At 43.0% G+C, this 21,396-nt stretch overlaps 1 protein-coding gene across 1 annotated transcript in view; it reads right to left on the bottom strand.

Annotated features, from left to right (window-relative positions):
• Window positions 1-21,396, bottom strand: part of tln2 (talin 2) — a 45,438-nt gene that overhangs the window by 23,887 nt on the left and 155 nt on the right. Inside the window, 23 exon segments of the mRNA XM_062963097.1 lie at window positions 247-360; window positions 973-1,086; window positions 1,171-1,299; window positions 1,491-1,657; window positions 1,951-2,245; window positions 2,425-2,592; window positions 2,934-3,032; window positions 3,171-3,379; window positions 3,559-3,667; window positions 3,798-3,911; window positions 4,554-4,734; window positions 4,822-4,898; window positions 5,241-5,342; window positions 5,538-5,693; window positions 6,451-6,555; window positions 9,052-9,115; window positions 9,332-9,459; window positions 10,329-10,471; window positions 10,574-10,732; window positions 11,960-12,089; window positions 13,545-13,642; window positions 14,664-14,832; window positions 20,847-21,396. The exon segment at window positions 20,847-21,396 is cut by the window's right edge and continues 155 nt beyond it. Coding sequence (XP_062819167.1) covers window positions 247-360; window positions 973-1,086; window positions 1,171-1,299; window positions 1,491-1,657; window positions 1,951-2,245; window positions 2,425-2,592; window positions 2,934-3,032; window positions 3,171-3,379; window positions 3,559-3,667; window positions 3,798-3,911; window positions 4,554-4,734; window positions 4,822-4,898; window positions 5,241-5,342; window positions 5,538-5,693; window positions 6,451-6,555; window positions 9,052-9,115; window positions 9,332-9,459; window positions 10,329-10,471; window positions 10,574-10,732; window positions 11,960-12,089; window positions 13,545-13,642; window positions 14,664-14,799 — 2,997 coding nt within the window. The 5' untranslated portion in view covers window positions 14,800-14,832; window positions 20,847-21,396.

Genomic DNA, 21,396 nt, shown 5'->3' with positions numbered 1-21,396 from the left:
CTCCACTGTTTCCTGATAGTTATCTACCTATCTATATACTTATGAATTTCTATCAATTCTATGCATTCTATCAATCTCTAATCCATTTCATTCTCCAGTCCATCACCTCTCTCTCTCTCTCTCTCTCTTTACCTACCTACCAATCATCTATCTATCTATTTATCTATTTCCAACCCATCTCTTTCTCCACTCCATATCTTTGACGCCCATGATGCCCTTCTTCAATGGGGAGCGGGGTTTTCTAACCTGGAGGAAGTTCTGGCTGGAGTTGATGAGGGCCAGCTGGGCGCTGAGGTCCTCGGCCTGGGCCTGGCTGCCCCTCACACCTTGCACCAGCTGCGGGATGTGGTCAGCCACGCTCTGCAAGCAAGCCCAGAGAGGCACGTTGTTGTTATGTCTATTTATACCCTGCTTTTTCCCTCAGCAATGTCCCCCAAAGCGCCCCCCAAGCCATGATGTGAGGGCCACCGTGTGCCTACACCCCAAAAACACCATACAGAACATCTCTGCTTCACAAAGTAAACAAGATAATAGACATGTGTACAAAATTCATTCCTACCGTTTCTTTTGTACCTCCCGTTTCTTTGGAAGCACGAAACGGGAAGCCCCCCCACATGAAAACCTGCCCGACACCAAAGCCTGCTTTCGTATGCATCCGAATTTGCCTCTTTGCTTTGAAAAGAGTGTGTGTATGTGGTGGGGATGTGCAGGCAGATAATGGTCCCACATAACGGTCCAATTTTGGGGCCTCGACACGAAAGAACCAAAAACAACCCTCCCAATTTCGAGAGGCTTACAAAAGAGATCGGGGTCCCCAATGAAAGCCGGGACACAAGACGGGACAAGGTTTCCCCCAAATGCACATGTCTACAAGAGAAGTCAACAAGGATCACATGAAGGATCATTCCCGCCCCCCATTTGATTGACACAAGGTGAGCGCCCCTGAACCATGAAATGATTCGAGACCTTTACCTTGCAGCTCTGGACCAACTGCTGGTGAGCGGAGGTGTTCTTGTTTGAAATGGCCGCGTTTTGCGAAGCAGCAATGGTTTGGGTCGCGGCCGCTGCCGCCTGCTTGGCCGCAACCTGGAAATAAAAAGGAAAGAAACATTCGGACAAAACTATTGAGTGTGATGGGAAATGAGGGAAAGGCCCTGGCTGCGTCCTGACCTCCAGCCGGTTCACGATCTTCTTCTTGATGGCGTTTTGGGCGGCTGCGTTGGTGGCCACTCGCAGACCCTCGGCCGCTTCCCGGAGACGCTGCTGCTGGTCTTCATTCTCCGGGTTGGCTGCCGCTCCCTGGCGAAACACGCATCACAAAATGGACATGATAAAAGGAGACTGAAATGGACACGTTGAATGCTCCAAATCTATGGAAGTGGTACAAGTGGCTTCCTAAAATCTAGACCTCTTCCGTCCCCTCCCCATAACTTCAATTATTGCCCCCCAACTCTCTCCCCCTCTCCCTCTCCTGTCTTTTCTTGGGGTACCTTTGCGGCCTCCACCATCCGGGCGGTCGAGTCGGCCAGGAGCTTCGCAGCTGCCAGGAGCTTCTTGGAGTTCTCCATGTCGATCTCGGCCTCGGCGTCCGAGCGCATGGCGTTCACGAGGTCCGAGGTCGCCTGGGCCAGGACCCGGGCTTGGCGGACCATCTCACCTGCGGCAGAACGGGGTTAGAAGCCGGCCCTTGGGCAGATCACATCTGAAATTACTTACTACGTGTTCTGAACAAGTAAAATGCAATTTCGGCATGGCAAATAGTATTTCTGCACAGAAAAAGGATTTTCTGTGCAGAAATACTATTTGCCAGGATTTTTGTGTACAAAAGGATTTTCTGTGTACAAAACACTGTTGCATATTCAAATTATGTTATGCCCCCAAAATGTGTGTTTTGGTACAAGAAGGCAAGGAGAAGAGCCCCTCCCCCCCCACCCCCGTGGGTGTTCTTACCGGCGTCCCCCATGGAGCTGAAGATGCTCTCGGTGACGCACATGATGGTGTCGGTGGCCTGGTCGTAGCGGCCGATGGGCTCCCCGCGGCTGGCAAACTGCCGCACATGCTGCAGGAGGTCGCTCAGGGCCTGGCTGACCACGCCGGCCGCAGCACTCACTTGCTTCAGCAGCTCCATGTCGTCGGTGGCCGCCTGGCAGGCCCGCACACAGCCCTCCACCGACCGGTCCACCAGCCGCCCCGCCTCCATCAGCTGCTCCTGGCAGACCGGGGAGCTGATGGTGGGGCTCACCACCTGTGGGGCCCCAAAGGCACATCAAAAAGGGAAACAGGGCCCCCAGAAGTATCTCTGTGGTGGGTCCACATTTTAATTCTGGAGCCGTCATGCAGCCCCAAAAGGTGAGTATCAGATTGGAGTCGTTATGGGGCATCCACGCCAGAGACCCTCCCTCCCCTTGCAGGGAGGGCACCCACCTTTGCGCAGGCCACCAGCTGGGAGGTGGAGAGGGCGCACTGGGTGGCAGCGGCAATGACCCTGTTCTGCAGGACGGCGTCTTCGGCCACCTGCGCCACGTTCTTGGCCTTCAGGACCAACATGGCGGCTGCGTTGGCCACCGCCTTGGCCAGGCTCATCAGCACATCCTGCGGGAGAGGAGGAACGTCAACACGGGCTTGGTGGCAAGCCATTAGATACTGGCGCAAGACTGGGCTCTGGTCTGATTCACCACCTAGCCCAGGATGAGGTTGGTTCAAGCTTAACTCTTCTATTCTCCTTTCTATTTCATCTCGGTTATGACATGGTACCTAAATCTATCAAAGAATGACCGTGAGCCTTTGCCTTCTGTGACCTGTGTTCTCACTCATATGTTTCTTGATCCCCAATCTACATCTAGCTTGGCTTGTGTGCAACCTGCACAACTCGGCTACCTGTACAAGTGAGACACCCCCGCGTAATATAAATGCGGACAACTTGGCTACCTTACCTGGAACCGTTCGTCGGTCTCGTTCTCCCCAATCTGCCGAAGGAGCTCCCCACTGGCCTGGCCAATGCTCCCGGCGGCCGTCAAGACTGTCTGGCGAGGCTGGAAAGGCGGGAAACCAACAGGAAGTGAGGTCAGAGCATGAGGCTCCTCCTTCTGAGGAACTCAACCAATCACAGCCCTGAAGCCAGGAGCAAGCCAGCCTCTTCTCTCCAAGAAGTCAGTGACCCCGGGGCTCACCTCTCCGGAGGCCGGCTCCACGGCTTTGAGGAGGTCCGAGACAGCTCCGGCCAGGGTCCGGGCGGCCTTGAGGAGGTCCTCCCCGCTGCCCACCTCGTCGTCCATCAGGGCAGCCAGCAGCTTGACCCCCTTGGACATCTCGGTCAGGTTGGAGGAGATGGTGGTGATGGCGCAGCCCACGGCCGTGTAGTCCGTGTCCACTGGGTCCCCTGCAAGGAGAAAAAAGACGGAGAAGAGAAGGAAGAAGAGAAAGAAAGGAGAAGGAGGAAGAGAAAAGAGATGGGTAAAATGTCTTATCCGGCGACACGGAATGACTCCAAAGTCCTGGCGGAAAGTCCTGGCGGATGAGTGTATGTATGTCTACACACCAAGGACAGTGTGACTTTACCTGCGGTCAGGTTGACGACGGAGGCGGTCCCTGCGGTGATGGCGTCCACCTGAGAATGTATTTCGTGCTTGGATTCGTCCACTTTGTTCTGGACCCAGACCCTGGAAGCCTGGAAGAGAAGACCGAGTCCCAGGTTGGGCGTCAAAGGCGGCACATGGCGAGTCCCAGGTTGGGCGCCAAAAGCGGGAGAGGAACGATCCGGGGGGCTCCCGATGGGGATCCGGGGACGGGAGACCCACCATGTCGTTGCCCAACGGCGGGAGGCTGTCCACCTCGGTGAGATCGGCCTGGGCCTGCTGGACGGCTTGTCTGCTGGTGTTGAGGGTCCCCATCAGGGCCTGCTGGGCAGAAGTCTGCAAGGGAAGCAGAGAAGGATTCGCAATACATCGGTGCCAAGCCAAGACCCCCCTCCATTTGCACAGGGAGATAAGGAGGAGGGTAAACATCCACGTCAACAAGATCTGTGGATGTGAATGAATGCATGCACACATATATAGTATACATTTACATATATGCAGAGCAATAAGGATGAAAATAATCAGTCTGTAAATATATCCGTGTGTGTGTATATATATATATATGGACATTGGGAGATAATGATGAAAACCATCAATGTTACGTATGTATAAATGTATATATATTATACATAATACATAGTGATGAAAATATATTGTGTGCATGTACTATCTGTATGTACTGTACATATTCATTGTATGTATGTATATATGTATTGTCTATATATTCTATGTATGTACGTATGGTATGTATTGTATGTATGTGTGCTTTATAGAAATACATTTTAATATGTGTATTTATAGCATTTTTACAATGTTTATGTGTTTACTTATTCTGTAACCCACCTACTACCACGATATGTAAGTATTGCATATATGTATGTAGTGTATTACGTAAGTATGCATGGTATGCACATACACATCTTTCTACTGATACATGCATAGGGTCAAACGGACTCCCGGGGGGGGGGGGGGCGTTACCAAGGGGGGCATGTGCCCGCGGTGCATCTGTCCCACGGTGACCTGCTGTTGTGGCGAAGGCATGCTGCCCATGTTGAAGGGCTCTGGCCCGGTGGACCCCGAGCGCATGACGGCCGGCAGGGCCACCGACCCGTGCTCCACTTTCCCCGTCCGGTTGAACTGCTGCTGCAGGATGGTCGACCTGCCCAGGGAAGGGAAAGAGAGGAGCTTGGCATTGGGCAGCCCAAAGCGGATTCCCCGGCAGATTCGGGTGCGTAACTGAGCCTACTTTTTTGGCGAGACAGACTCCTCGAGCATCGTCGACTCCTCATCCCCTTCCAGCCCAAAGCGGTCCTTGCTTTGCTTCTGCAAAAGAGAGCAGGAGAGCTCCAACTCTGTTCCTTGCAAGATTATTTATTATTATTATTTAGCCTCCCTGCATAAAGAGTACCTAAATTTCCTACTGGATGGATGCAACTATTTTTCGAGCTGCTTAGTTCAACAACGAGCTAGGCTATTAAGGTTGGGAGCTCAATCCGACCTGGGCTGGCCTCAAACTCAGCAGTAACTTATTGCAGCTACGCCACAGCCCGGTCCGTTCAAAGATTAGAGACGTTTCGGATGCGAAGAGCTCTCCAACCGTGGGCTATGGGACCCCAGTGGAGTCTCCAACTGAAAACCCTATTATTGTTTCTTCCGAGGTTGTACCTTCTTGAGGATGATGTCGATGTAGCCGGCGATCAGCTGCGAGATCTGCTCGCCTTCTGTCGTCTGCACCGAGTAGTAACTCTCTTGATACTCGCCAAAATCCTGCAAAGACAGCCGTGCCTTGGTTACTGGAACAGGCGACGATATACATATAAAGATATGTGCATGATATTGCACAGGTAGAGTAAACTCCATAAGTGCGCATTCACAGACACCATGAAGAAGAAGTGGGGATTTGTATGTAGACAATGTTACGATGTGCAGGTGGACCCCCGTTTCTTTCCGTGGGGTCTTTACCAGGGTGAAGCTCTTTGGGGAGGCGGCCCAGCGCTTGACGGTGGTGAGGGGCCACTCCTGCAGCACCTCCTTCGTGCGCTCGTCCACGCGCATCACCGACTCCTTGGTGACGCCCAGCAGGCGCGGGACCAGCTTGTTCTTCCCCTTCATCTTCTCCTGCAAACACAGGACAGACAAAGCTCACGGAATGCAAGGGGGATTATTATCGGCTATTATTATTGGTTATTGATTATTATTGGTTATTAATCATTATTATTAATTATTGATTAGTATTGGTTTATTAGTTATTGATTAGTATTGGTTATTAGTTATTGATTAGTATTGGTTATTAGTTATTGGTTATTGATTATATGTTTGATGTTTTTGTATGTATACTCTTTTGCATTTATAAGTTGCCCTGAGTCCCTGTGGGGAGATAGAGGTGGGGTACAAGAATAAAATTATTACTATTTTTATTATTGATTAGTGTTGGTTATTAGTTATTGATTATTATTAATTATTGATTAGTGTTAGTTATCAGTTATTGATTATTATTGGTTATTAATTATTATTAATTATTGATTAGTACTGGTTTATTAGTCATTGATTAGTATTGGTTACTAGTTATTGATTAGTATTGGTTATTAGTTATTGATTGTGATTGATTATTGTTATTGATTATATGTTTGATGTTTTTGTATGTATACTCTTTTGCATTTGCAAGCCGCCCTGAGTCCCTGTGGGGAGATAGAGGCGGGGTACAAGAATAAAATTATTATTATTATTGATTAGTGCTGGTTGTTAGTGATTATTATTAATTATTGATTAGTATTGGTTATTAGTTATTGATTATTATTAACTATTGATTAGTGTTGGTTATTAGTTATTGATTATTATTGGTTATTGATTACTATTATTATGATTGGTTGATTACCTTCACGAGGAAAAAGGAGACGCCGTAGGTGCGGAGGGAGCGCGCCAGCTTCACGTACTTGACCTTGGCCTCGATCTCCGCCATCTCGCCACAGTTTTTGTGCTCCTGGGAAGGAAGGAAGGAAGGAAGGAAAGGAAGGAAAGGGTGAGGGTCCGCCAGCCCTTCTCGTTCCGGTATTAGAAATTAGAATTAGAAATATCCACGTCTGAAATGACAGGCCCCCTCCCTCCTTCCCTCCCAAGCGGGAGCGCCGTGCAATTGCGAAAAGGGAGCCTCCCAACGGTTCTTTTCTTTTCCGAGTGTCAGGCCTCATTAATCCCAGCGAGAAACCAGGAGGAGGAGGAGGGGGGATAGCCCCCCCCCCCGGATCCGAATGCCATGACATTTCCTTGGTGTGAACGCCCGTGGCCACGAGCCCGCTCTGCAAAGGGCGGCTGCAAATGCAAAGTGACGCCGGGCAGCTTCCCAAGAAGAGCGATGAAGCCGGGAAACAGCATTATTATTATCATTATCATTATTACCAGTACTAAGCAGGGGTTGGGTGGCCATCTGCCGGGAGGGATCAGATTGTGCCCTCCTTTATGGCAGGAAGGGGCTGGACTGGGTGGCCTTTGGGGTCCCTTCCAACCCTAGGATTCTATTATTATTATTATTATTATTATTACGTTGGACTTGATGGCCTTTAGAGGTCCCTTCTATCAATAAGATTATATTTTTTCTATTATTATTATTATTATTATTATTATTGGGTTGGACTGGATGGCCTTTGGGGTCCCTTCCAACCCTAGGATTCTATTATTATTATTATTATTATTATTATTATTATTATTATTATTACGTTGGACTTGATGGCCTTTAGAGGTCCCTTCTATCAATAAGATTATATTTTTTCTATTATTATTATTATTATTATTATTATTATTGGGTTGGACTGGATGGCCTTTGGGGTCCTTTCCAACCCTAGGATTCTATTATTATTATTATTATTATTATTATTATTATTATTATTATTATTATTATTATTATTACGTTGGACTTGATGGCCTTTAGAGGTTCCTTCCACCAATAAGATTCTATCATATTATTATTATTATTGGGTTGGACTGAATGGCCTTTGGAATCCCCCCCCAACTTTAGGATTCTGTTATTATTATTATTATTATTATTGTTGTTGTTGTTGTTGTTATGAGGATAGGATAATAGTGATAATAATGGTAACAATAGTAGCAATAATAATTGCACTGGTAATAATAATAATATTAAAGATGATGATGAGAGTAGTAACAGAGTAATAACAGCAGTAATAGTAGTAATAATAGTAATACTAGTGATAACAATAGTAATAGTAGTAATCAGCAATAATAATTAGCAATGACAGTAATAGTAATAATAGAAGTATTAATGGTAATGATGATAACAGCAATAATAGAAATAGCAATAATAATACTTAATAGTAATAAGTGTAGATAATAATAATGGTAATGATAATCGTAATAATAGCAATAGTAGTAATCAGTAATAATAGCAATAATTATCAGTGACAGTAAAAGTAATAAAAGAAGTATTCATGGTAATGATGATAATGGTAATAATAGAAATAGCAATAATAACAGTCAATAGTGATGATGATAATAATGGTAATGATAATAATAGTAATAGCAATAGTAGTAATCAATAATAACAGTAATATTAATCAATGACAATAATAGTAATAAAAGAAGTATTCATGGTAATGATGATAATGGTAATAATAGAAATAGCAATAATAATACTTAATAGTAGTAAGTATTGATAATAATAATAGTAATGATAATCGTAATAATAGCAATTGTAGTAATCAATAAAAATAGTAATAATTATCGATGACAGCAAAAATAATAAAAGAAGTATTCCTGGTAATAATAATAGAAATAGCAATAATAATAGCTAATAGTGATTATAATAATAATAATGGTAATGATAATAATAGTAATAGTAGTAATCAGTAATAACAGAAATAATTATCAATGACAGTAATAGTAATAAAAGAAGTATTCGTGTAATGATGATAATGGTAATAATAGAAATAGCAATAATAACAGTTAATAGTGATTATAATAATAATAATGGGAATGACAATAATAGTAATAATAACAGTAATAATTGTATTTGATTGAGCCACAAAGCTGCCGAATACTCCGATCTCCGGGACCTTCTTTGCTGCCTCTCTGCTCCGTTATCTCCCGAAATCTCCAATGCAAATTTGCAAAAAGCCTTCTGGTTTTGTCCAAAATAAATAAAAATAAATAAGCAAGAAAAGGATGTGGGGGGGGGGGGGGGATATAAAAAACCCAGCGCTTACATAACCCGTGCCTTTGCAAACGCGCTGTTTTGTAGCCGGAGAGCGTTAAAAATGTGCTCAATCCCTCGGAAGGAAAATGCACCGAATGCAAAAATAAACGAAGAGAGAGAAATAGACGCTGCGATGTGCCAACGGGAGCGGAAGGAGAGCGTCTGCCCACCGCTGCCTCTGCCGCTGCACTTGCGCTTCTGCCCAAAGATGCTCCGTATACATCAGACCACAACGCAATGCAAATAATTCAGCTGTAACGAGACTCGTACCTGGAAGATCCTCTTCTCGGCCCCGCGCTGCTTGACGTATTCCTTCGGAAGGAACTCTTTCAGGCTGCAAAGACCAGAAAGGACGTCGTCAAAGCATTCCCCGACATTTCCGAGTTTCATCCGGACATCCCTGGCAGCCGATTGGCCAGCCTTGGCTCCGCCCACCAAGCGCCAGCCAATTAGGGAAGGGCTGCCGATCGAGTTCACCAAGTCGAGAAAGAAAGCAAAAAATTATTATTAATAATAAGAATGACAATAATAATAATATAGACACTCTTACTCCAGGAAGCCCGGCTTGTGCTTGTGCTCCACGTGAGGTCCAAACTGGATCTGGGCCTGGAAGCCCCCGAACTCACAGGCCTTTTCAAAGGAGACTGGGTGCGAGCCGTTCAAAATATCATCCCGGGCCTCAAAGAAAGGGAGGAAATAACAACAACAACAACAATATATATATATATATATTTAATATTATAATATAATTTTAATATATATAATAGAATATAGAAAATAGTGTAGAATAAATAATACAATATCTATATATATAAAAGAGTGATGGCATCAGGGCAGCGGAGAAAACAACAAAACTACAGGCCTCCCAACCTCGAAATTTGACAACACAACCCATCATCCATGCCTCTAGGTTGATATAACAAAAAGAAAAGAAAAATAAAGTCCTAATTACAGGGAGAGGGATAATAGTTTTTATCCAATTGCTGCCAGTTTGAAGGCTAAGCTCCGCCCACTTGGTCTCCTAGCAATCTACCCAGCCCAGGGGACAGGCCTCACTTAGGCCTCTTCCACAGATTATCTGATTTTAACTGGATTATATGGCAGTGTAGAGTCAAGGCCCTTCCACACAGCTATATAACCCATTTAGAATCTTATATTATCTGCTTTGAACTGGATTATCTTGACTCCACACTGCCATATAATCCACTTCGGTGTGCATACTAAACATAAAGACAACCATACAACAGATATTCAATACCACCACTCCCTCAACAATTTCTCACCAACACCACCAGACAACGGCACAGCAACGCGTGGCCGGGCACAGCTAGTAGTTTAATATTAGAATATATATATATATATATATATATTATATTTAATATATAAAAAGACTGGAGAACAAATAACACCATATAATTGCAATATTATATAATTTCAATATTTAATATAATATATAAAAGGCATTCATAGCAGTTGCCATGACACCTCAAAGGGGCACCCAAGTGGGTTAAATGTGGGGTGCGGACCGAGAGGGGGGTTTGTGGTACCTGGACGTAGAGGAGGTTGAGCTGGACGGGGTCCCGGGCGTCGACGTTTTGGTCCGAATAGAAGAACTTGCGCCGGAGGAGGAGCGTCCGGCTCTCCTCCACGCCCTGTTCCCGGAAGGTCCGGCCGTGGTCCAGCCAGTTCACTGGGAAGCAGAGAAAAGTGCAATTAAAGTGCGTTAATCCCGCAGTGTAGACGCAGCTGCCCTACACTATGATGGTATATTACTATTCTTGAACGAACTCACAGTCATCGTCGGTGTGGAGCTTGGCCTTGAGCTTCTCCATCTTCTTCTCGTCCCGGAGGAGCGTCCTTTCCTTCTTGAGGGTCCCGCTGCCCTCCTCCTTCTTCTCTTCGCTGCCCACGGTCTCCTGGATCAAGGAGTACTCCTCGTAGTTGGTGATTCCTGGAAGGGACACAGAGGAGGCTCAGACTAAACCCATAGGGTCCCCCCTCTCCCCAAATAATACCATGTCATCTCTAGGAATTTTCTAGGTCCTCCAGCATGACTCTATGCTATGCTTCCACAGGAAGTAACCACCGAGTAACACTGGAGGATGTCGTAAAACCCCGCCTCTTGTCCTCCTTCCACTCCGAACCACTGCGACCCGGAGGACGCCCCGATAGTAGTCCTCAACGGTTGTGCCCCTTGAGAGTGTTAATGTGGAATTTGTGTATTGATAGTGTTTAAAAGCAATTTGTGCCATGCTTGTATTGCAACTGATTGCATCATCCAGAATGTACCATAGTGTGGAAAGAGTTAATTGCCAAGAAGCTAGGATGACCTTGATGTGTGGCTGGAACTAGGGAGTATCCAGACACAAGTGTTTGTGCATACCGATTGCGTCAGTTCAGTTGAGTTCTGTCTGGCTAGAGTTTGAGTCAAGTTCTGTTGGGGAACAGAACAGTCCTGTGTTCGTCTGTAAGCCTGTTTGTGTTGATTACTGCTGCATACAGTAAAACTTTGTAGATAGTTTTACCAACGTCTCTGAGTGTCTCTTCGTTCTGTGCTCCACTGCTTCCATCCAACTACTGCTGCGCTGCAAATATTCTGACAGAGAGTTCGTCCGGAAGCACAGTGCAACACTTTGATGCAGACGTGGGTCCCTCTCCCACTCAGGACAATGTGACTACGACTGTGATGAGGTCCCGGGATGGGAGAGGGAAGGGGTGGCCGTTCTCACCCGGACCACTGCGATCCGGAGGACGTCCAGAGAGCGTCCCCAATGGTAGCATTACATTAATGTATATAATACTAGCTGTGCCCGGCCACGCGTTGCTGTGGCGTTGTCTGGTGGTGTCTGTATTTTATAGGCAGTGTGGAAGAGGCCTAAGTGAGGCCTAACTCTGCCTGTCCCCTGAGCTGAGTGGGTTGCTAGGAGACCAAGTGGGCAGATCTTAGCCTTCTAACTGGCAGCAATTGGATAAAAACAATTATTCCTCTCCCTCTAATTAGGACTTTATTTTTCTTTTATTTTTGTTGTATCAACCTAGAGGCATGGATGAGGGGTTGTGCTGTCAATTTTCGAGGTTGTGGGGTGTTTAGTTTTGTTGTTTTGTCGGTCGCCAGGATTCCATCACTCTTTTATATATATAGATGAGTGAAGGTTGGAGCGAATGGGAGGAGTCTCACCGATGCGGCTGCAGATGGTGACCAGCAACTCCCCAACCGTCTTGGAGTCGTCCACCATCACCGTCTTGACCGACCCGTCCAGCATACGCACCTTCTGCGGCCGCTGCTTCTTCTTGTACTCCAGCACGTCCTGAAAACGGAAAATAATAACAATTCTCATCACCATCAGAATCTCTTTAAGTCTCCTTGTGGAGAGAACAAGTGGGGTATAAATACAATACAGTAATAATAATAATAGTAGTAATAATAATAATAGTCGCTTTGAGTCTCCTTGTGGAGAGAAAAAGTAGGGCATAAATAAACAACAACAACAACAACAATATACCCGCTGGACTCCAAATAATAATAATCCCATTGGTCACAAAATAATAATAGTAATAATAATAATAATAATAATAATAATAATAATAATAATAATATGCTGCCTGGTCTCCAAATAATGATGATGATAATAAGAATAACAATAATAATGACTCCTGGTCTCCAAATTATGATGATGATGATAGTAAGAATAATATGCCATCTGGTCTCCAAATAATAATAGTAGTAATAATAAGAAGCCTATCGATTTCAAAATATAGTAACAACAACATGTCGTCTGGTCTCCAAATAATAATAATAATAATAATAATAATAATAATAATAATAATAATAATAATATGCCCCCTGTTCTAATAATAATAATAATAATAATAATAATAATAATAATAATAATAATATGCTACTTGGTCTCCAAATAATAATAATAATAATAATCCCCTTGATGATGATGATAATAGTAATAATAATAATATGGCTCCTGGTCTCTAAATAATAATGATATTATTAATAATAATAATCCAGCATATCTATCTTGTTCGCTGTGTCATACTATGTCGTTGTGTCAATAATAATAATAATAATAATAATAATAATAATAATCCCCTTTTTCTTCAAATTATGATGATGATGATAATAGTAATAATAATAATATGGCTCCTGGTCTCCAAATAATAATGATATTAATAACAATAATAATCCAGCATATCTATCTTGTTCGCTGTGTCATAGTATGTCGTTGTGTCAATAATAATAATAATAATAATCCCCTTGTTCTTCAAATTATGATGATGATGATAATAGTAATAATAATAATAATATGGCTCCTGGTCTCCAAATAATAATGATATTAATAACAATAATAATCCAGCATATCTATCTTGTTTGCTGTGTCATACTATGTTGTTGTGTCAATAATAATAATAATAATACCCTTGTTCTTCAAATTATGATGACGATGATAATAGTAATAATAATAATAATATGGCTCCTGGTCTCCAAATAATAATGATATTAATAACAATAATAATCCAGCATATCTATCTTGTTTGCTGTGTCATACTATGTTGTTGTGTCAATAATAATAATAATAATACCCTTGTTCTTCAAATTATGATGATGATGATAATAGTAATAATAATAATAATATGGCTCCTGGTCTCCAAATAATAATGATATTAATAACAATAATGATCCAGCATATCTATCTTGTTCGCTGTGTCATACTATGTCGTTGTGTCAATAATAATAATAATAATAATAATACCCCGTTCCGCAGCATATAATAATCCAGGGTCCTTCCGGCTTCCAACCAAATGCCTTTCCGCGGATCTTCATCGGAGAGGAATAACCCATAATCCGAAGCTGCGGAACGAAGGGAATATATTTGAGAGAAAACCCAGAACAGCCCCCAAGAGGAAGAAGACCTTGCAAAAACTACAACTGCCTGGATAGCACTAAGTTACAGCAAAGCGGTACCGATCTGCATTAATCCTCCCGTGTGGATGCACCCCGTTTCTCGAGAAGTCCCTTGGGTTTTTCTTCGTCGTCTTTTCTTCCTTCTCGGCAACTGTGGAGCTTTAATTGCTCAACGCTAATTAATGAAAGCGGCGCGACCGAAGGAAATGAAGCGCCTAATACAAAGCCATTTAGAGCGAATGCCTGAAACGGCATGACATTCAGGAGCCGGGTTCGTCGGGAAAGGACTTTCTGCAAAAATACGGGAAATTTGGAGCGGAAAACAGAATATTCTGCGCAGAAAGTGGGAGAAAAGGGACTGAATTATAAATACACTAGAAAGAGCAGAAATGAGCAAACGATTGTGCCTGATAAAATCAATTGATTGATCTATCTATCATCTATCTATCTATCCACCAATAAACCAATTGATTGATCTGTCTATCATCTATCTATCTCCAGTATCTATCTGTCTATCTATCAATCCACCAATAAATCAATTGATCGATCTATCTATCATCTATCTATCTCCAGTATCTACTTATTCATTTATCTATCGACCAATACATCTATCTATCTATTCATCCATCTATTGAGGTTAGATGTATTCACATCTAACCTCAATGTCTCATCTCACTATCCGCCAATAACTCTATTTTCCTCCGGTATCCCTCCATCCATCCATCCAATCAAGTAGAAAACACCAATAATAATAATAATAATAATAATAATAATAATAATAATAATAATAATAATAATTTAATAAATAATAATAGTCATTGGGTGCATCCACACAGTAGGACTGATGCAGTTTAGTACCGCTTTAATGACTGTGGCTGAATCCTATGCCACTCCAGGCTCTGTGCGCCACCGGCCCGATCCCAAGTGGCACGGAAGTGGGTTAACTCAGCCCCGTGCGGACGCCTACCTTGCCCGGCCTGGGCCTCGGGGACCCTCTCCCGGACCATGCGGCAGGCGTCGTAGACGGCAGTGCCGGGCGTGAACTGCATGGTCTTGACCACGTTGCCCTGCCGGACGCACACCTTCAGTGACAGCGACACCATGGCGGCGGTGGTGGTACCACAGGGAGGGCTCACCTGGAGGGGAGGAAGCGGGGAAGGTTACGGCGGGGCATATGCAAATGAAGAGGTGTGGCCTAGCGTCATGATCTCCAATCTTTGACGGCTGATGCCAGCCATAAAACAGGCCAGCCATAAAACCTCAATGACCCTCTGGTATGTGAGAGCCCCTATATAAATGGGCCAAAGAGAAGATTCTGGTATTCTGTACAATAAAACCTCTTGGAATCTACCAGCGTGTGTCTTGGTGCTTTTTCTGGTGGAAGACTGACCCACAGCACAACTATGCAAATGAGTGGGTGTGACCTAGCTACTCTATTCCAACTCACGGGCCTATCAGTAACACTACGCAAATGAGGGGGCGTGGCCTAGTCACAACTCTAACTCAGTGGCCTATCAGTAACACCATGCAAATGAGGGGGCGTGGCTGAGTCACTCTATTCTAACTCGGGGGCCTATCAGCAGCACTATACAAATGATGGGCGTGGCCTAGTCACTCGATACTAACTCAGAGGCCTATCAGGAGAACTATGCAAATGAGTGGGCGTGGCCAGCAAACTGATCTTTTTTGCTGTGAACTGAAATCATCTTTTTTTGTATCAAATAATAATACAGTAGAGTCTCACTTATCCAACGTAAACGGGCCGGCAGAACGTTGGATAAGCGAATATGTTGGATAATGAGGAGAGATTAAGGAAATGCCTATTAAACATCAAAATAGGTTATGATTTTACAAATTAAGCACCAAAACATCATGTTAGACAACAAATTTGACAGAAAAAGGAGTTAAATACGCAGTAATGTTATGTTGTAATTACAGTAGAGTCTCACTTATCCAACATAAACGGGCCGGCAGAATGTTGGATAAGCGAATATGTTGGATAATAAGGAGGCATTAAGAAAAAGCCTATTAAACATCAAATTAGGTTATGATTTTACAAATAAAGCACCAAAACGTCATGTTATACAACAAATTTGACAGAAAAAGTAGTTCAATATACAGTAATGCTATGTAGTAATTACTGTATTTACGAATTTAGCACCAAAATATCACGATATATTGAAAACATTGACTACAAAAATGCGTTGGATAATCCAGAACGTTGGATAAGCGAGTGTTGGATAAGTGAGACTCTACTGTACTGTATTTACAAATTTAGCACCAAAATATCACGATGTATTGAAAACATTGACTACAAAAATGCGTTGGATAATCCAGAATGTTGGATAAGTGAGACTCTACTGTAATAATAATAATAATAATAATAATAATAATAATATATCCAAAGGACACTGACTCAGAAATCATCATCATCATCCTCAATGCAAGGCAATGCTATTAAAATATACAGAATGAATATGAAATCCCCAACGCGAACAAAGCCCCGTCAGAACAATTCCTGCAAACGAGGCCCCTGTGCCCCAAACGTGTCCCTATGTATATATATATATATACCAACATTATTAACCTATTAACCCCCTGCTCCGAACAGGATATCCTCTCTGGACAGATGGCCAGCGGGCCAACCTCTCGCCAAACGAGAAAGAATGCCAAGACTTCCAAGAGATCCTCAGATTAAAAACCAAGCAGTTTTGCAACTTCTTCCGAGAACAATGGAAGGAGTTGCGGAGAAACCGGTTTGGAGTTAAAGTTTAATAGGACGGCGACGGACCGGGAACCGAGGGTCCTTCTTTTCCCAATTCCACACTGGAGAATTAATGCAGTTTGGTGCTAATGTTGGGCACGGTACAGTAGAGTCTCACTTATCCAACACTCGCTTATCCAACGTTCTGGATTATCCAACGCATTTTTGTAGTCAATGTTTTCAATATATCGTGATATTTTGGTGCTAAATTCATAAATACAGTAATTACTACATAGCATTACTCCGTATTGAACTACTTTTTCTGCCAGATTTCTTATCTAACATGATGTTTTGGTGCTTAATTGGTAAAATCATAACCTAATTTGATGTTTAATAGGCTTTTCCTTAATCCCTCCTTATTATCCAACATATTCGCCTATCCAATGTTCTGCCGGCCCGTTTATGTTGGATAAGTGAGACTCTACTGTATTTGTTTCATTTGTTTTGTTTGTGTATTAGTTTCGTACAGGCACCATTTTTGGACCAAAATCTCATTCGGAAGCGGAGACAAAAAAGAAAATGAGCCGAAACGGAATGAAACTAAACGAAACGAACCGCGGTTCCATACAAATGCACACCACTATTTGGCACTGTTTTGGCTGAAATGATTCAGAATCCCAGGAGTTGTAGTTTCCCAAGGTCCCCGGCCCCCTCCGCCTTGATGAACTACAAATCCCACTCCCACGGAGACACGGCACTGCGAGCGGTATCAAACGGCATGGAAAACAAGCCCTGTTTTGTGTGTTTACGTGTGTTTTGGCTCACTTTTTCCCCTTCCAGAAAGGGAAGGATACAGATGATGATTTGCAGCCAGATGCTCGGCATAGTTAGGAAGGGAGTGGGTGCCTGGCCTTTTCTTTTTTGAATTAAATCATCATCATCATCATCATCATCATCATCATCATTAACAATGCAGCATCCAAACAGCGGTGCCAACGTTTCCGCCCAGGATTCTCTCTGCATTCTTGGGAGAAAGACGGATCTTCCCAAAGCAACAGACCTGGATGACAAGCATTATTAGGACTTTAAAAAAGTAATATTTATAATCAATGAAGTCTCGATAATTAATACAGCTTGCTTTTGAACTAAGTAGCCTGAAAGACAGTTGCATCTGTCAAGTAGGAAATTTAGGTACAGCTTTATGCGGGAGGCTAATTTAACTGTGGAAGAATGAGGAAGTACTACCATCAAGGACTCGGGTGTCACAAGTGGACGGAGAAGCAGCAGCTCCCCCTGTGGCCAGAATCGAGCATAACGCCCAGGACGCCGGAAGCTGGAAAAACGTGAAATTGCCTCTGTGTCTGTCTATATACGTCGTATGTCTAATGGCATTGAATGTTTGCCAAGTACTGTGATCTGCTCTGAGCGGGATGAGAAGGGTGGAATGTAAATACTGTAAATAAATAAATACATAAATAAAACGAGTCCTTCTCCAAAAAAATACTCAAGGATCATCTACCCACAGAACAGGGCCACCCTTCCTTCTCATCCGCTCCTTGTTCTAAGAGGCCTTGTTCTAAGATTTCTTCCTGCAAAGTGCAAACACATGCCCCAATTTGGACCTTTTCCATCAAGCAATTAGCAAATTCCTCCCATTAAGAGAGAGAGAGAGAGAGGCAAACCTTTTTTTCTTTTTGGCCGTGGATTTGCACGATCAATCCAGAGAGAATAAAAGGAATGCATGCCTTTCTGAGCAAGCAAACAAACAGGGAATGCACTGCATTGCATCGGGTGGGTGTGTTGCCCTCCACGGGACCCAACCCTCGCTCTTGGGCTTTGGAAAGAACGAGAAACGGAGAACGAGAAAGGGAAAAAGGAGGAGGGGAAGGGAGGAAGGAGAGCAGGACAATTCTTCGGAGGAAAACCTCAGGGCGAATGTCTAGTACATTTCCATCAGAGGATTCCTTGAAGGACTTGCAAACAATTGCTTTCAACAGATTTTGGAAACTTTCCATAAATTTCAGTAAACTTTTCATAGACTTCAAAGACCTTCCATAGTCTTTGCATGGACTCCAAAGACCTTCCATAGACTTTGCATGGACTCCAAAGACCTTCCATGGACTCCAAAGACCTTCCGTAAGACTTTGCATTGACTCCAAAGACCTTCCATGGACTTCAAAGACCTTCCATAGACTTTGCATGGACTCGAAAGACCTTCCATAAACTTTGCATGGACTTCAGAGATCTTCCATAGGCTTTGCATTGACTCCAAAGACCATCCATGGACTCCAAAGACCTTCCATAGTCTTTGCATGGACTCCAAAGACCATCCATGGACTCCAAAGACCTTCCATGGACTCTAAAGACCTTCCCACAGACTTTGAATGGACTCCAAAGACCTTCCATAGACTTTGCATGGATTCCAAAGACAATCAATGGACTCCAAAGACCTTCCATAACCTTTGCATAGAGTCTATGTAGACTGTGGAAAGTTTATGTAGACTTTCCATAACCTTGAGTAGATTTTTCGTAGACCCCATAGACTTTGCACAGACTTCAATAGACTTTCCATAAACGTCATTAGACTTATCATAGACTCCATAAACCTTCCATAGTTGACCAAAGGAGCCACAGACAGAGACTCATGGGCTGCATTTGGCCCCCGAGATGCATCTTAATGATTTAAGGCGGCAAACCCGGCATTCAATTATTTAAAGCCTGTGTGCATTCATGCATTGAGAGCGCCCCGCTATCCCTCACGCTCTGCGCTTCATGCTGTTTATTCCAACTTAATTCTGCTCGTTTAGAGATGCTTCGTCAAGCACAGCTCTTAATTCCCCATCAAGGGCCGCCGGTGAAGTTTTGCCATGAGCGGAAACAACAGACAACCCCCAAAAGACACCCATAAAGAACCCAATTACAATGTAGATCCACATCTTCATCAACATCATCATCAACATCATCATCACGTTGCCCTGAAATATGCACGCAGTTGCAATGCATACATGCATGCCACAAGCATTACACCACATTAAAAACTATTATTTATATTATATTATCTCATGTTGCTCTTAAATGTGCATGCAATTGCAATGCATGCATGTTTTGCAATATACAGCTATGCTACAAGCATCACACCGCATCCATAACTATTATTAATATATCATCATCATATGTTGCCCTGAAATATGCATGCAGTTGCAATGCATGCATGCATACATGTATTGCCATATACAGCTATGCTATAAGCATCATACCACATCCATAACTGTTATGATATAATAATAATAATAATAATAATAATAATAATAATAATAATAATAATAATTTATTACTATCATGATCATCACCACCACATGCTGCCCTGAAATATGCATGCAGTTGCAATGCATGCATGCATACATGTATTGCCACATACAGCTCTGCTATAAGCATCATACCACATCCATAACTGTTATTATATAATAATAATAATAATAATAATAATTTATTATTATCATGATCATCACCACCACCACATGCTGCCCTGAAATATGCATGTAGTTGCAATGCATGCATGCATACATGTATTGCCATATACAGCTATTCTATAAGCATCATACCACATCCATAACTGTTATTATATAATAATAATAATAATAATAACTATTACTATTAATATCATGATCATGACCACCACTACATGCTGCCCTGAAATATGCATGCAGTTGCAATGCATGCATGCATTTATGTATTGCCATATACAGCTATGCTATAAGCATCATACCACATCCATAACTGTTATTATATAATAATAATAATAATAATAATAAATATCATGATCATCAGCACCACATGCTGCCCTGAAATATGCATGCAGTTGCAATGCATGTATGCATATGTATTGCCATATACAGCTATGCTATAAGCATCATACCACATCCAAAACTGTTATTAGATAATAATAATTATTATAATAATTATTATTAGTATCATGATTATCACCACCACCACATGCTGCCCTGAAATATGCATACAGTTGCAATGCATGTATGTACAGCTATGCTACAAGCATTACACCGCATTCAAAACTATTTATATTATTATATTATGTTGCCCTTAAATGTGCATGTAGTTGCAATGCATGCATGTTTTGCCATATACAGTTATGCTACAGGCACACTGCATCCATAACTATTATCATTACTATTATCATTACTATTATCATTACTATTATTATTATTATTATTACTGTATTATTGTCACATGTTGCCCTTAAATGTACATGCAACTTAGCCTAAATAAACCAAACATAGGCAACACAGCCAGCCTTCCACATTGGCTGGGGCAAAGGGCACCGGACCTTCACCAAAGTGAAAAACCACAATGACAGAAATTGCAAACAAGAGGATGATTTGCCATGCATGTGACACTTTCCACCCGTGGCCTAGTCCCATCAATGCATACCTTTACTACACGCCGGGAGAGGGTCAGAGACCCCTCTGCAAAGGTCCAAAAGGACTCAGCACCATCCTAGCATTCCGGATGAACTTGCAGCCATCGACCGGCTCCGTGAATCCGGAGTTTTGCATCCTAGTGGAAGCGGTTCATGGGAACGGTCCTGGGCCCCGGCGGGAGGAGGACCGCTTAATTAAAAGGCAACCCTCGTTTTAATCAAGTCCCGGTCGTTTTGCGAGGCCGGGCTGCTTCCCCGTGTGAGGTATTTCTGACCGCCCGGCCGGCCGCACTAAAACAGAGTTGGGTCTCAGGTTGCAAAGCTATTTCTGTCGGCTCAGCAATGCGGGCGGCGGCAAAGCATGCGCTCCAAAGGGGAAAGAGCGCCGGAACTCCATTAATGACCGCACTCAGAGGAGCAGGTCTCCTCTTCCTCATCATCATCATTATTATTACTATTATGACAAAGCAAACAAGATAGACATGCTGGATTTCGTATCACAAAATCACAAGTCAAACACTTCCCAAGTGTCTAGGACTGTGTCATTTATTATTATTATTA

This window comes from Anolis carolinensis, unplaced genomic scaffold (genome assembly GCF_035594765.1).
Source record: "Anolis carolinensis isolate JA03-04 unplaced genomic scaffold, rAnoCar3.1.pri scaffold_11, whole genome shotgun sequence".
In the NCBI taxonomy this organism is placed as follows: domain Eukaryota; kingdom Metazoa; phylum Chordata; class Lepidosauria; order Squamata; family Dactyloidae; genus Anolis; species Anolis carolinensis.
Note: the sequence above shows the minus strand (reverse complement) of the source record. Positions and strands in the feature narration are given on the sequence as shown.